At 36.3% G+C, this 14,758-nt stretch overlaps 1 protein-coding gene across 1 annotated transcript in view; it reads left to right on the top strand.

The window, feature by feature from the left end:
- CDC40 (cell division cycle 40) overlaps positions 1-12,878 on the top strand; it is a 50,582-nt gene extending 37,704 nt beyond the window's left edge. Inside the window, exons 11-15 of the mRNA XM_039467371.2 lie at positions 100-215; positions 471-604; positions 6,548-6,624; positions 9,454-9,598; positions 10,576-12,878. Of these exons, the coding sequence (XP_039323305.1) occupies positions 100-215; positions 471-604; positions 6,548-6,624; positions 9,454-9,598; positions 10,576-10,753 (650 nt within the window). The 3' untranslated portion in view covers positions 10,754-12,878. The remainder of the gene's footprint in view (positions 1-99; positions 216-470; positions 605-6,547; positions 6,625-9,453; positions 9,599-10,575) is intronic.
- Positions 12,879-14,758: the final 1,880 nt, after the last annotated feature.

The following is a 14,758-nucleotide window of genomic DNA, read 5'->3' as shown; positions in this document are numbered from 1 at the left end:
CTCAAAATTTATCAAGCAGATAATCTCTAAATCTTAATCTCACAATCATCTTTAAGTGGTCAAATTTATCATACCTATTTAATTTGAGTCTGGTTTTAGGACAGTGTATATCAAGATTTACAAACCGAAAAGTACCTTACTGTGTCAAATTCAATCCTGACGAAGATAAGCAAAATCTCTTTGTGGCTGGGATGTCTGATAAGAAGATTGTGCAGGTAAGTCTTTCACAGTATTTTGGTAAAACTCTTAAGCTTATGTGGTATAAGGGGATGGAATAAGTTAATAAGCTAATATTATTCATTTAATGTTTGTTACTTTTAGGGACAGCTAATGCTCCACTCTTAGCAGAAAAATCTACATTTATAGAAATACCATGTTGAAGATCTTTTCCTTCTCCACTTTCCAGAATTATGGTCCTTCATAAATCTGCTCTACTTCTGTCTTTACCTTTTCTCTTGCTTGATCTACAGTGGGACATTCGAAGTGGAGAAATTGTGCAGGAATATGATCGGCATTTGGGAGCTGTCAACACCATTGTTTTTGTGGATGAGAATAGGAGATTTGTGAGCACATCTGATGACAAAAGCCTAAGAGTTTGGGAATGGTGAGTTTCCATTAGTAGAAAATCTGACATATATAAAGCAAGCAGTTAAAAATTGTGTAGTCAAAGATGAAACCTGATAATATACAACCATTTGAATATTTTTTGCAACTGTGATCCTGGCTTGCTAGTCAAACTGTTTTAACTATTTAAGTACTAGCCATATGGAGATTAAAATCTAAACATGCTACTATTTATAATCTTTGGATAGTCTTTCCAAAGGATGTGTATTTTGGGTTGTTTTTCTTAGAGTGATGATAGATTTGTTTTGTGCTGTCTTACATTCTTTATTAGGTATCTTATTCATTTCTGCAAAATAACTGGCAAGCAGTAGGGAGATTGAGCATAAGATTGTGGCCCTAGAACCACTCAAAGAAAATAGTGGTATATACCTTAATTTTTTAAATGTCTACTTTTTATGATTATTCAGTACTGACAAACACCCCATGTATTAGTCCATTTTCACACTACTGATAAAGACATACCGGAGACTGGGCAATTCACAAAAGAAAGAGGTTTAATGGACTTAAAAGTTCCCTGTGGCTAGGGAGGCCCCACAATCATGGCAGAAGCAGAAAGGCACTTCTTACATGGCGGCAGCATGAGAGAGAATGAGAGCCGAGCGAAAGGAGTTTCCCCTTATAAAACCATCAGATCTCATGTGACTTATTCACTACCTCAGAGGACAGTATGGGAGAAACCACCCCTGTGATTCAATTATCTTCCACCTGTTCCTCCCACAATACATGGGAATCATGGGAGTATGATTCAAGATGAGATTTGGGAGCTTGCACAGCCAAACCGTATCACCCCATATCATCATGCTGGTACAAATGTTTTACTTGTAGAATATAATCGTATTATATTGGTTAATTGTACTTTCCTAGGGAAAAAAATATTTTTCTAAAGTTAAGAAATATACTAGTTTCATTACATATCATAGTGTGTTCTATAGTTCATTTGCAAAAAAAAAAAAATGCTTGATAACCTTTTTGTTAAAATGAATGTTTGGATGGAAACCACCTTGGTTTTACAGTCAGTTATTAAGCACAGCTCAACCATGAGTCCTCCTAGCAAGACTAAAAAGTGTGTCTGTCCATCCCTCAAAAGTTGTTGTGCTTTAACAAGTGGGAAGCCTTGAACCACGGCCAGTGGTTTCCTCTTTATTCTAAGTCCCTCTGGGGACCTGAGCAGGTGCCTAACCCTTGTCAGGACAATCTGGGTGACTGAACATTTCATGTAATTTAATTGTAGTTTCTCCCACACTCACCACCACCGTCAATTCACCCCTTCAGATTATCCCCAATTAGTGGAGAGTTGACGGTACTTTATATATATTCTTAACATATAGCCCATGTTGGAGACTACCTCACAGCTGAGATCTTTCTTACTTCAGAAGTGTTTTTTTACATAGAATCTAATATGGACCCCAAGTTTTATATGAGCCACCTTAGATCATTTGCACAAACTCTGGAGAATAAACATACATATACACGTTCTGTTTTTACGTACTTTAACAGTTTTACTGTATTCAAACTTTCTGATGTTTCTACCTTCAGATATTTTCAATTTTAAATATAGAGTGATATAAAAGAAATTTGTAAATATTTAAATATTTAAGCAATTACAGGGCTAAAGGACATGTGTATGTGGGTGTTCTAAAGTAAAACATTGGTGAGCAAAGAATTTTTATTAAACTAACGGGTAATGTTAGTATGTTTCTTTTTGTTTCGCCCCATTCCTCTCAGATCTTGAGAAATACTCCTAAAAAGTCATGATACTGTTTTGTTAACAAATGATGACGTTCTTTAGATTTTACTTTAACTTGGCTGGGCACAGGGGCTCATGCCTGTTAGTTATCCCAGCACTTTGGGAGACTGAGTCAGATAGATTGTTTGAACCCAGGAGTTTGAGACCAGCCTGTGCAATGTGGTGAAATCCTGTCTTTACAAGAAATACAAAAATTAGCTAGTGTGGTGGCACAGGCCTATAGTCCCAGCTACTCAGGAAACTGAGGCAAGAGGATTGCTTATGCCTGGGAGGTCGAGGCTGCCGTGGGCTGTGCTTGTGCCACTGCACTCCAGCTTAGGTGACAGACCGAGACCCCCATCTCAATAAAAAAAATTAAAAATAAATAATTTTTCAAAAACAGATTTCAGGCCAGATGCAGTGGCTCATGCCTGTAATCCTAGCACTTTGGGAGGCTGAGGTGGGTGGATCACGAAGTCAGGAGTTCGAGACCAGCCTGGCCAACATGGTGAAACCCCATTTCTACTAAAAATACAAGAATTAGCTGGGTGTGGTGGTACACACCTGTAATCTCAGCTACTCAGGAGGTTGAGGCAGGAGAATCTCTTGAACCTGTAAGGCAGAGGTTGCAGTGAGGCAAGGTCACACCATTGCACTCCAACCTGGGCAACAGAACAAGACTCCATCTCAAAAAAAAAAAAATCCAAAAAAATCAGATTTCAGTTTAACCCTTACTATGAGAGCTTTCCCATACTATGAGAGTCTGGATAGTTAGATGAATGAAGGGATTGGTAAGGAGAGAAGGACAGACACACTTTTTAGTCCTTGCTAGGACTCATGGTAGAGCTGTGCTTCGTAACTGACTGTAAAAACAAGGTGGCTTCCATTCAAACATCCATTTTAACAAAAAGTTTATTAAGCATTTTTTTGCAAGCGTATTTTCTTTTTTAAAGAAAATAACTAGTCCTCAGATGGGATTAGGTGCCTCCTCTCCATCATCCCACACTGTCATGGGCTTTCCACAGCTTTTAGCATACTTCAAGTGCTTGTTTATTTGTTCCATTCCCTCACAAGTTCTTAACCGTGAGAGAAAGAACAGTGTGAGTCATGCTTACTGTCTGTTCCCAGCACAATGCCTGGCACACAATATGTGCTGTATCTCTAAAGAAGTAATTATTGGTGTAATTATCAATGATGTTACATTTATTGAGCTCTTTCTATATGCCAGTTACTATGCTAAGCATTTCACATGAACTATCTGATCTAGTGTGCAAAGCAATCTTATAAGATAGGTACACTTGTTATTCCCATTTTATATATAAGGAAGCTAAGATAGTTTAAGTAATTTGCCCAAGGTTATATAGGACATGAAAGGACCAGAGTTCACACTCGGATCAAACTGATTTCAAAGCTTGATTTTTTTGTTTGTTTGTTTGTTTGTTTGTTTGTTTAAGAGACAGGATCTCACTCTGATGCCTACACTAGAATGTAGTGGTGCAGTCATAGCCCACTGCAACCTTGAACTCCTGAGCTCAAACAATCCTCCTGCCTTAGCCTCCTGAGTGACTGGGACTATAGATGCATACCACTATGCCTCACTAATTTTTAAATTTTTTGTGGAAATAGGCTCATACTCTGTTTGCTGGGCTCGTCACAAACTCCTGGCCTCACAGAGGTTGAATTCTTGATCCTATGAACAGATAGTTAGACGAATGAGGGGACTGGTAAGGAGAGAAGGTATTAATAACTTGTATTTGATTTGATTCGTGAGAAAGTAATAATTGTGAGGGTCTGTTCCGCTACAAAGACAAGTAGGAAGCAATACCAGTTCAGGATCCCTGGAACCGTGCTTACTGCATAAATCATCCCTAAGAGCAATTACTAGTGATACTGGCCACTTGCTTACAAGAGGAAGGGAGGCCCTGACCACCTCAAAGTGACAGCTGACCTCCTCTGTGGGAAAATTAGCAACACTGGGGCTAATTCAGACAAGTGGTATTTGCCAAACATTTGTATGCTGTACCTGCTTAGGGAACCATAATGATAGCAGAAAACAAAGGAAACTTTTTAAAATAATATTATACAAACTAACTCTATTATGTACTAAAGGAAAATAAAAGACTATATTAGATATTCAGCAGCTGGTGGTATTTTAATCAGCCAAATGCATGAAATGTCATAGACATGTTTTCTCCAGAAGGTCTTTATTTTGTTAAGATAATTTTGAAAGAAAATTTTATAGAAGTTGACACTACTGTTTATCTTTTAGCTTTAAAAATTTCATAGACTTTTATTAGTTTTTTTGGTGAATTTTTAAACTGGAGATTATTTGCAAGATATGAGTTACTAGCTCATTATACTGAATTACACTATCTAATTAGAAAATAATGTTGTGTTTGTTTATTTATTTATTTTTGTGATGGAGTGTCGCTCTGTTGCCCAGGCTGGAGTGTGGAATGCAGTGGCATGATCTCAGCTCTCTGTAGCCTCTGCCTCCTGGCCTCAACCAATTCTCCTGCCTCAGCCTCCCGAGTAGCTGGAATTACAGCCATACGCCACCACATCTGGCTAATTTTTATATTTTTATTAGAGACAGGGTTTTGCTATGTTGGCCAGGCTGGTCTCGAACTCCTGACCTCAAGTGATCCACCCGCCTTGGCCTCCCAAAGTGCTGGGATTATAGGCATGAGCCAACACAATCAGCCATGTTGTCTTTATTAACTATAACTATGCCTAGCAGGCATTTTTGCTAGAAATAATGAAGTCTACAGGGTAGTTCAAAAATTCTTTTTCCATAGTTACTGGTATGAAGATTCCTTGAAATAAGGTATCCATTTGAATATTTTTGTTTAATTTTGTTAACACGTTGATCAATGTGAACCTAGACTATAGGTAATTTAGAAAATTCTCGTGTTTTAATTCATGTTGTAAAATTAGTAACCACTAACAATAAATAGGAGGGAAGAAATAAGCCTTTTTTCGATTGCAGCTTTTAAAAATACATTTAGGTCATTCTAAATGTCAGTTCTCACTGGTACCATAGAGGTTTAAAGGATTGGAGATCTGACAAATGATGTCATTCCCCAGGTTATTCCTGAAAATGTTTTCCTCTGACCATGAACCTGATCTAAGTTTTTTCTAGTCATTTGTTCCTTCTGCTGGGTGGATGGATAAATAGGGAAAGTCCTTATATTAAGACAAATTATTATTATTTTCCAGTTAATCAAAGTATTGGAACTTGAAACAGGGTTTGAAGTTCAAATTGCTGCTGCATAATCTGTGTTACTTATCGGATTACATTTCCCACACATTACTCTGTAAAAAATATTTCTGGTCTCATGAAAAGCAGCAAGACCAAACATCCTTTCAGAAAAGAATTTTTCGCATGGAGAATTTTGAAAATAAAATGGCACTTATAACTTTTGATGGTTCTGAATTTAGGTGGCTAGTTTGAATTTTTGTTTTTCTTTCAGTCTTTACATCACTCACATGAATTTTGTTTTTTTGGTTTTTTTTAATGTTTTCCCTCCTTCACCGAACACATTTGAAATGCATTGCATGCCAACTGAAAATGGTCCAGGTACCAAGCATTTAATCTCTGTCCGTGGACATCATTTCTGGATGGGCTAGACCAGCTCACAGATCCCTACAGCTTTGCCTGCCATCCGCTTGCATTGCTGCAGGCTCTTTAACACTCTCACCCACTGAGTTAAGGTTGACTGGCGGTAACACTTCCCCATAGGCTTGCCTCAGATACCTTGCTTCACCATGGTACATTTTTTATTTACTTTTTTTAAATTTCAACAGCTTTTGGAGTACAAGTGATTTTGGGTTACATGAATGAATTATATGATGGTGAATTCTGAGATTTTAGTTTACCTATCACCATGGTACATTATTAAAGAAATTTTAGTAACAAATTTTTTAACATAAAGGACAAAGTTTAAATCAAATAGAAAACAAAATCACTGCCACTGTTATAATTATCATGGAAAGTCATTTATGAAGGACAGGATTTACCATAAGCCATACAATATCATTTTGTGATTTTTCTTCTTCTAGAAAGTTTCACAAAAGATTTATTAAATGTATAATTTCAATAGTTTACTTTTATTTGCATATTATTCCTGTATTCCAGATATAATTCTTCTGAAGGTGGTTTTTAAAAATTACTTATTCTGATATGACATTTTTTAGGGATATCCCTGTGGATTTCAAGTATATAGCAGAACCCAGTATGCACTCAATGCCTGCAGTGACTTTGTCTCCAAATGGTGAGTTAGTACATAGATTGTATTTTTAAATGAGCTTCTGAGATACTGTGTGATTTCTTTATTCAAAAGAACTTTGACCCTTTCTTTCTTGGGAAGGTGTGTCACAGTGCCATTACTTGGATAAGGCAGCCTTTACAATATTAAAAAGAATTACTGGTTTTCTTATGTAAGTCACATCGCCTACTTTTCTTTTTGTAAATTAAAAGAAAATGATTTATAGCTAACATCTGTTGAGCATCAGATTTCTATTTAACAATCAGTTTTTTCTTTTCTTTTCCTTCTTCTTCTTTTTTTTTTTTTAAGAGACTGGGTGTCCCTTTGTTGCTCAGGCTAGTCTCAAACTCCTGGGCTCAAGTGATTTTCCCACCTTGGCCTCCCAAGGTGCTGGATTACAGGCCTAAGCCATTGTGCCCAACCAGTTTTCTTTTCTAATTCTCCTTCCAAACAGAATCACGTTTAGTAAATCATTTAATAATGATTTGGCCAAAGCAAGAGAATTACTTGAACCCAAGAGTTGGACACTAGTTTGGGCAACATAGACAGACTTCATCTCTACAAAATAAAATTTTAGAAATCAGCTGGCATGGTGGTGCACACCAGTAGTCCTAGCTACTTGGGAGGCTGAGTTGGGTGGTTCCCTTGATCCACCCAGGAGGTCGAGGCTGCAGTGAGCTATGATCATGCAACTGTACTCCAGCCTGGGCAATAGAACAAGACCCTTTTCTCTAAAAATAATAATAATAATAATGATTTATTGTAAGCTCTTTCAGGGGATAGGAAATTTAGGTTTGGTTCTCCATAATGAGAACACTTTAGCAATTCTCTATAACATATTTTCTCAGGCAAAAATTAAAAAGATAAAGCTATTTAATATTGTTTAACCCATTGTCTTTTAAGTACAAGATAATTTGTGCTACAGATATACTGACAATATACTGGTGTGATTATAGCTCTACGTGAGTCTTAAAGTGGGGATTCTGATGTTTGGAGGACATTGTCATCAAAGCCACCGTTAACTCACATAATTACTCCAAGTGTAGGGCAAGGAAGAGTTTGCTCTTCCATCAGGGCCTCGGACACAAGCAAATGGTGATAGTCGTCAGATGCTCTATCATTTTTATAAGAAGAGCAACCTAACTGAATCCTTTTTTGGTAATTGCTAGATTATATACTTCGTCACTATGCATCTACATGTCATGTATTGTGTTTTTAAACCATCTGTTATAGATTTTGTCCCCATCTTGAACAAGGCCATTTACCCACTCAGGCATTACTTAAGTCCATTTCCTCAGTTAGTAATGTTTACATGGCCCTTTGTGTCCATGAGCACCGCATCCTGGGATTCAACCAGCACAAATCCAAAATATTCAACAAAAATAAATAAAAAATAACAATATACGAATTAAAAATACAAATTAAAAAAAAAACACAGTATAACAACTAGGTACAAAGCATTTACGTTGTGTATTAGGCATTATAAATAATCGAGAGGTGATTTAAATTATACAGGAGATATGTGTAGCTTATATGCAAACCCTATGCCATTTTGTATGAGGGACTTGAGCATCCGGATTTTGGTATTGGGTTGGGGTGCAGATCCTGGGACTGATTCCTGACAGATACCACGGGATGACTGTATATAGGATGCAAGTATAGTCATGCATTCCTAATAACAAGGGTACTTCTGAGAAATGCAGTATTAGGTGATTTTGTCATTTTGTGGACATCATACAGAGTACGTACACAAACCTAGGTGGTATAGCCTACTTACCCTAGGCTGTATGGGACAGCCTATTACCCTAGGCTCTACCCCTGTATGGCATATTGCTGTTCTGAATAATGTAGTTAATGCTTAGCATTTACGCAAATAAATGTATCTAAACATAGAAAAGGTACAGTAAAAATTTGGCATTATAATCTTATGGGACCACTGTCATGTATGGTCCATCATTGACCAAAACATTGGCAAGAGGCACGTGAGTGTAAACACTGCAGTTTAGGCTCTAAGGGCTTTGATGAATCCTAGGAAAAGAAAAGCATTGTAGCCTTTTAAAAAGTTACTGTGGCCGGGTGCGGTGGCTCAAGCCTGTAATCCCAGCACTTTGGGAGGCCGATGCGGGTGGATCACAAGGTCAAGAGATCGAGACCATCCTGGTCAACAAGGTGAAACCCCGTCTCTACTAAAAATACAAAAAAGTTAGCTGGGCATGGTGGCACGTGCCTGTAATCCTAACTACTCAGGAGGCTGAGGCAGGAGAATTGCCTGAACCCAGGAGGCGGAGGTTGCGGTGAGCCGAGATGGCGCCATTGCACTCCAGTCTGGGCAACAAGAGCGAAACTCCGTCTCAAAAAAAAAAGTTACTGTAATTTTTAAATTTTTTAAACTTGTTTTGCATAGTTTTATTTAATAATACTAGGCTTTCTCACCAGTTAATCTTTATTCCATAATTACCAGAGAGAAGTGTCTTTCTTCTATGTCCCATAGTTCTGTTGTCTATGCTTACGATAAATTAATTTTAGTTCATAACTTTTAGTTTACTTCTATTAACACTAAGTTTAGAATTTCTCTTTCCTTATTTTTTTAAAAAAAGCTTTTATGTGAGAGTACTCAGTGGTATAGTTTGTGTAAGCAACAGCCATTAGTTTATATATTAATACCTCTTGCCAGTGACATATTTGTAACACTTTACAGGTGGTATGGTAAATTTATTTTTTAATATTACAGTATATTTGGGAGCAAAAATTATATTAATCACAGTGAACATACTTAAAAAGGTTTTTAAAATGTTTTCGTTTTTCTTTAAAATACCTCATTTATTGAATTTACAGGAAAATGGCTAGCATGCCAATCAATGGACAACCAAATCTTAATTTTCGGAGCACAGAACAGATTTAGATTAAATAAGAAAAAAATTTTTAAGGGCCATATGGTAGCAGGCTACGCTTGTCAGGTGGACTTTTCACCAGACATGAGGTAAGTTAAATCTTCTAATTCATTCTCATATTCAAATATGATGATATAAACTATTGTTGTACAAATAACACTTTGACATCACTCTCACATAATATATTTTCATGAGAACTCAGTAATGTGTCAAAATTGTCAAAATGCTGGATGTAAAGGTCAGAACAAATTAGGAAAAGTACATTTTGATTTTTTTAGTTTCTTCTTTCAGTATATTCCCTTGTATTACTAGGCTTATGCCCTTTAGGCACCTAATAAATCCCTGTCTATATAACCAATGCCTTATTTTCTAAGCAAGACTAGAAGTGCTGTAATTACTGTATTGCTATGATTGAATGAACATGAAAGGAATTAATTGTGTAGTACAGTGTTGCAGTTACAGCTTCACTACAGCTTGTCTGTGCTGAAACCTCAAATCCAGCTTTTGAACATTTCTAGGTCTCACTGGATTTGTGAAGCCTACAGCATGATTCTTAGTTAAAATGTATAGGTAATTTAGAAATCCCTATAACTTTGTATGTTTAGCCTAGTAATTGGGCCTACCTCTGATTCAGTCGTAGATGTATTCAAAAGATATTAAAGCCAAAAAAATAATTATGAAAGTGGTAGAGTCTACTATGATAGAATAGATCTAAAAGTGTTCCCTAGCTATATGTGAAATTGGTTCTCCAGTTCTCTGTTTCTGACTCTCTAGAGACTGATTATGTAACCTTATTTATTGTGGTTCCTGGGACTCCCAGTCTTACAAGTTAAAAATAATTCTCTACTCTTAGATTGGTAGCTCAATGGGGAGAATTTTTTTTTAATAGAATTTGAAATTATAGACAGCTTCATGTTCTACCCAGTTATTCTGAGTATTGTATATTTGCATTGGATTTTTTTTAATGTTAAATGAAAAGATAAAATCTTTCTCTATTCTTCCTTCGCCTCACCAGATTAAGGTATTTTAATAATTTGAATTTATTTTATTTTTCTTCCCATTATAGTTATGTGATTTCAGGAGATGGAAATGGAAAATTGAACATTTGGGACTGGAAGACCACAAAACTCTACAGTCGATTTAAAGCTCATGATAAAGTGTGTATAGGTGCAGTGTGGCATCCTCATGAAACATCTAAGGTCATAACATGTGGTTGGGATGGTCTCATTAAATTATGGGATTAATGAGATTAATCCTTAAACTATCTAGGATCATTTTTGATCCATTGCCATATTTAACTAAATTATTAAATGTATCAGATGATAACTTGATTTACAGATAATGTTTTCCTTACATGCCTGATGACATTGACCCATTGTTTAAAAACAAACTCTAAATTTGACACAATTTCATTTGCAACTTCGTTTTGTTCTTTATAAATGTTATTTATATAGAAAATGGCTGTTGACTTTCTATTTGACAAGTAGTTATAATTGGCAGGCAGTTTGAGTTTATACTCATGACATACTGAAAGCATCCCTTTGGGGTCAGGAAAGAATCCCTAGTGGATTTGGGATTCTAGAGGAGGTGATGTAATTAATTATTCAGAAAAATACCATGTATTTACCTCTTCAACCAAAAGGGCGGTAAAGAGTAGGGATAATGTAATGTAAATTTGGAAGAAGGATAAAACCACCCACAGTTACTTTCCCCATTATTTTCATAGGGTCAAGTCCTGATCTTTTGGCTTCATGAGTTCCACTCCCTCTGATGACATATGTTGTATATTTTTAGTTGTAAAATAGCAATCTTTAACTGCGGCATTCCTCTAATTATAAACAATGTAAAATAAAAATCAGTCCAGAGTTCTTTCATTGACTTAAGTCTTGACCAGTATAGACAGGACTATATATATTTAATCAGAGAATTACATTATATCTGAAGATGGAACTCAGGAGGATGCACCAAGACTGAATTTTATTTGTATTCACTGTCAGTAAAGACCTGGCTACACTTTCAGAAATCAGGATATCCAAGGTCATTGCTTCTCCATGTAATTACTGAAATCCTCCTCATAGGAGATAAGGTATGAGAGGTAGAGTCCAAGATGTCAACATGTAATTTCTTTGAAGTTCTATGTCTCATCTTTAAAATTATTCTGATTTTACCTGTGAATATATACAACAGGACTTTTTAAGATTAAAAAAATTTTGAACCTCTTTATATGTCTGGAAAAAAAAAGAAAATCACACTCCAGGAAGATGGCTAGGGTTCCCCAGTTTGAGAAGTAGTGACCATGGTGAAAAATAGTTTTGAAAACATCAGATTATAAAATCAAGATAGGCCAGGTGCAGTGGCTCACGCCTGTAATCCCAGCACTTCAGGAGGCTGAGGCAGGCAAATCACCTGAGGTCGGGAGTTCAAGACCAGCCTGGCCAACACAGCAAAACCTGTCTCTATTAAAAATATAAAAATTAACCAGGCATGGTAGCAGGCGCCTGCCTGTAATCTCAGCTACTTGGGAGGCTGATGCAGGGAGAATCCTTGAACCCAGGAGGCAGAGGTTGCAGTGAGCCAAGATCATGCCACTGCACTCCAGCCTGGGTGACAGAGCAAGACTCCGCCTCAAAAAATAAAATAAAATCAAGATAGCCTCTTGAATGTAGTAGCTCATAGCACTTTAATTTGTTAAGCCATTTTTCTCATTTCATTATAAGTCTACATTAGATGTTTGAATATGGTTTGAAATATTTCACTACCGTGCTGAAAAAGATTGGTTGATAGCTGCTTGGGGTGCTAACTGGGAGACCAAAATCATGTCTCTTGTTAATAACCTAAGAGCATTAAGCTCTGAGTCCTGTGTGGTCACAGCAGTGTATGCTCCTTGCCCTTAGGGAGCATCCATTTCTAGAAATTTAGATTTTAAAAGGCCTGGAATATATGACCAGGCTCTGTAGCCACATATAAATAAATTTTATAGAAAGAGAATAAAAGTAGAGATGTATTTTTTGACACAGAGGCACCCCAAAAAATACAAACACTGCCTAGCTGCTGCCATTTCTGTAATTGCCCAAAAGGGTGACAGATTTCTGGAGGGGAAAGGATTCAGATATGACCTTTTCTTTAGTCCCAACCAGTAGTTTTAACAAATGTGAATTATTGAAATGTGATGGGACAGAAAGAATCATACATTTAAACTGTCTTGTTCAGTACACCAGTATTGTACGTTACAGATCATCATTTCTAAATCTGGATTTATTTTGTTGTGGTTTTGACTGTTTCTAAAGTAAGTGTATATAAAAGTCGTCTCTTTTTTAAAAAGATCGTATTTTTAAATAAAGCATTTTTTTGTAGAAAGTGCTATCGAAATGTTCATCTTATTCATCTTTAGTCTCCTTTAAGTTTTAAGTGTGTTGAGACACTAGATTAAAACCATTTGTAGTTTTAAAAGGGTCATGTGGGAAGAAATGATGCTTTAGAGGTGGATGTGGTTTATTCAGGTATATCAATGGGTTTATTCTAATTAACTAATAAAATACATGGCGGAACCCTCAGAGCACATTAAATTTAGCACATTCCGTATTTATTCATGACTAGTGGTGGCACTAAGTCATGATTACACAACATTTTAGAGTACATAAGTGAGTGGGGTTGTATTTCAGCATAAAAAGTCTCACAATCTCATTGTTACTGGACTTAGGTAGCTACCATGTGGCTCCTTTTCCTTCTTGCAGCCTTTTTGTCATAACCAGGACAGATTTCCTTCCTAAAAGTTAGAATAAAAAGAGATGCTTTAGTGAAAGATTTTCTAGAATGAATATTTAAATATTGAGGCAAAAGCTGGAAATACTTTGTCCTAAACAAGGAGCAAAATTAAGATAAACAGGGAGTAGTGTCACACAGTCACATTTCTAAGTAGTTCTTGAGGCTACACTGCGGGGCTGCTGGTATCCTTGGTGGATTATAAAATACCTGTAAGAAGACACTGACTTTGAAATAGCAAACCCTTAGATGGCAATCATAAATATCACAACACTGGGAACAATTATAGAGACGTTCCTTGAAGAACATTGCTTCTCAGGGCATGGACTGATAACCGTCTGCATCTGAATTACCTAGGGGTTGCGTTGCTTACTGAGATGTGGAATTCAGAAGAAAGTAAGGATTATCTGGGGGAGCCATCATGAATTCAGGTATGTGAAGGGGTTTAAAGTGGCATCCAGGTCATAGTATCCATCAGCAGAATTAAATGTGGGTTTCAAAGTGAGACCTGGGGAATACTGATTCCATGTATCTTCACAGATTCGTATTTTTCACATTTTGACATTTGTGAATAGGGCTATAGTTAAAGTAAATGAATGTCATAGTTTAATGGGCAGCATTCAATTCTTAGTGTATCATAAAATAATTAATGAAATACAGTAAAAATAAGGCAAGTACTAAGGGCCTGAGAAGAAGAAAAGATCCAATGGAAGGAAAGTGTCTGTTGTAGCACTGGGCTCAAAACTCCTGTTATGAAATGTGTCTTTGATCACTGAGTAAAGTGAATGAACTAAAGATTGCAATTAAAAAAATATATTAATATACATATGTAGACACACAAATATATATATGTATGTATGTATAATCACTGGAAAGCTTTTTTAAAATGTAGAATTCTTACAATTCAGACCTCCAAATCAAAGTCAGCACTTTTGGCAAGATCCCCAAATGAGAACCACTGAAGTAGAGTCCCGAATTTATCTTGGGTATTTGGGAAACTAGACTATTTGGGACATGTAAAGTCAAAGAGAAATTTAGCTGGTCAAAAATACGTACTGTACACACATGTATGTACATGTATATGTGTATATAATGTATGCATATAGCATATATGTACACGTTCCATATTCATAGTCACCGTAATAATTGTGGAAACAACTTTCTCAACTTAATTGCAATTTTATCTGGAACTTAAAAGAAGTCACAGACTTGCAGCCACAGCCCTTAGAGTGACTTTATTTTTAGTGACAGTAAGTGAAAGTGAAACTCTTGATTCTACAGCTTCTTATATCTGCAAAAGCTGTCTTCAGATGAGGTTTTTTTATTCGATTCCCCACTCTCCAGCCTCTAGCGTTTTAGATCTGGGGGAGCAACTCAGATCTTCATTTTTTATTTGTTCTAATCAGTCTGTCCAATAGATACATGTCAATCATATACGTGATTTTAAATTTTCTAATAGCCAGGGTTAAAAAGGGACTTAATGTATT

The sequence above is a fragment of the Saimiri boliviensis genome, chromosome 4, assembly GCF_048565385.1.
Source record: "Saimiri boliviensis isolate mSaiBol1 chromosome 4, mSaiBol1.pri, whole genome shotgun sequence".
In the NCBI taxonomy this organism is placed as follows: domain Eukaryota; kingdom Metazoa; phylum Chordata; class Mammalia; order Primates; family Cebidae; genus Saimiri; species Saimiri boliviensis.
This window is presented reverse-complemented; position numbering and strand designations above follow the sequence as displayed.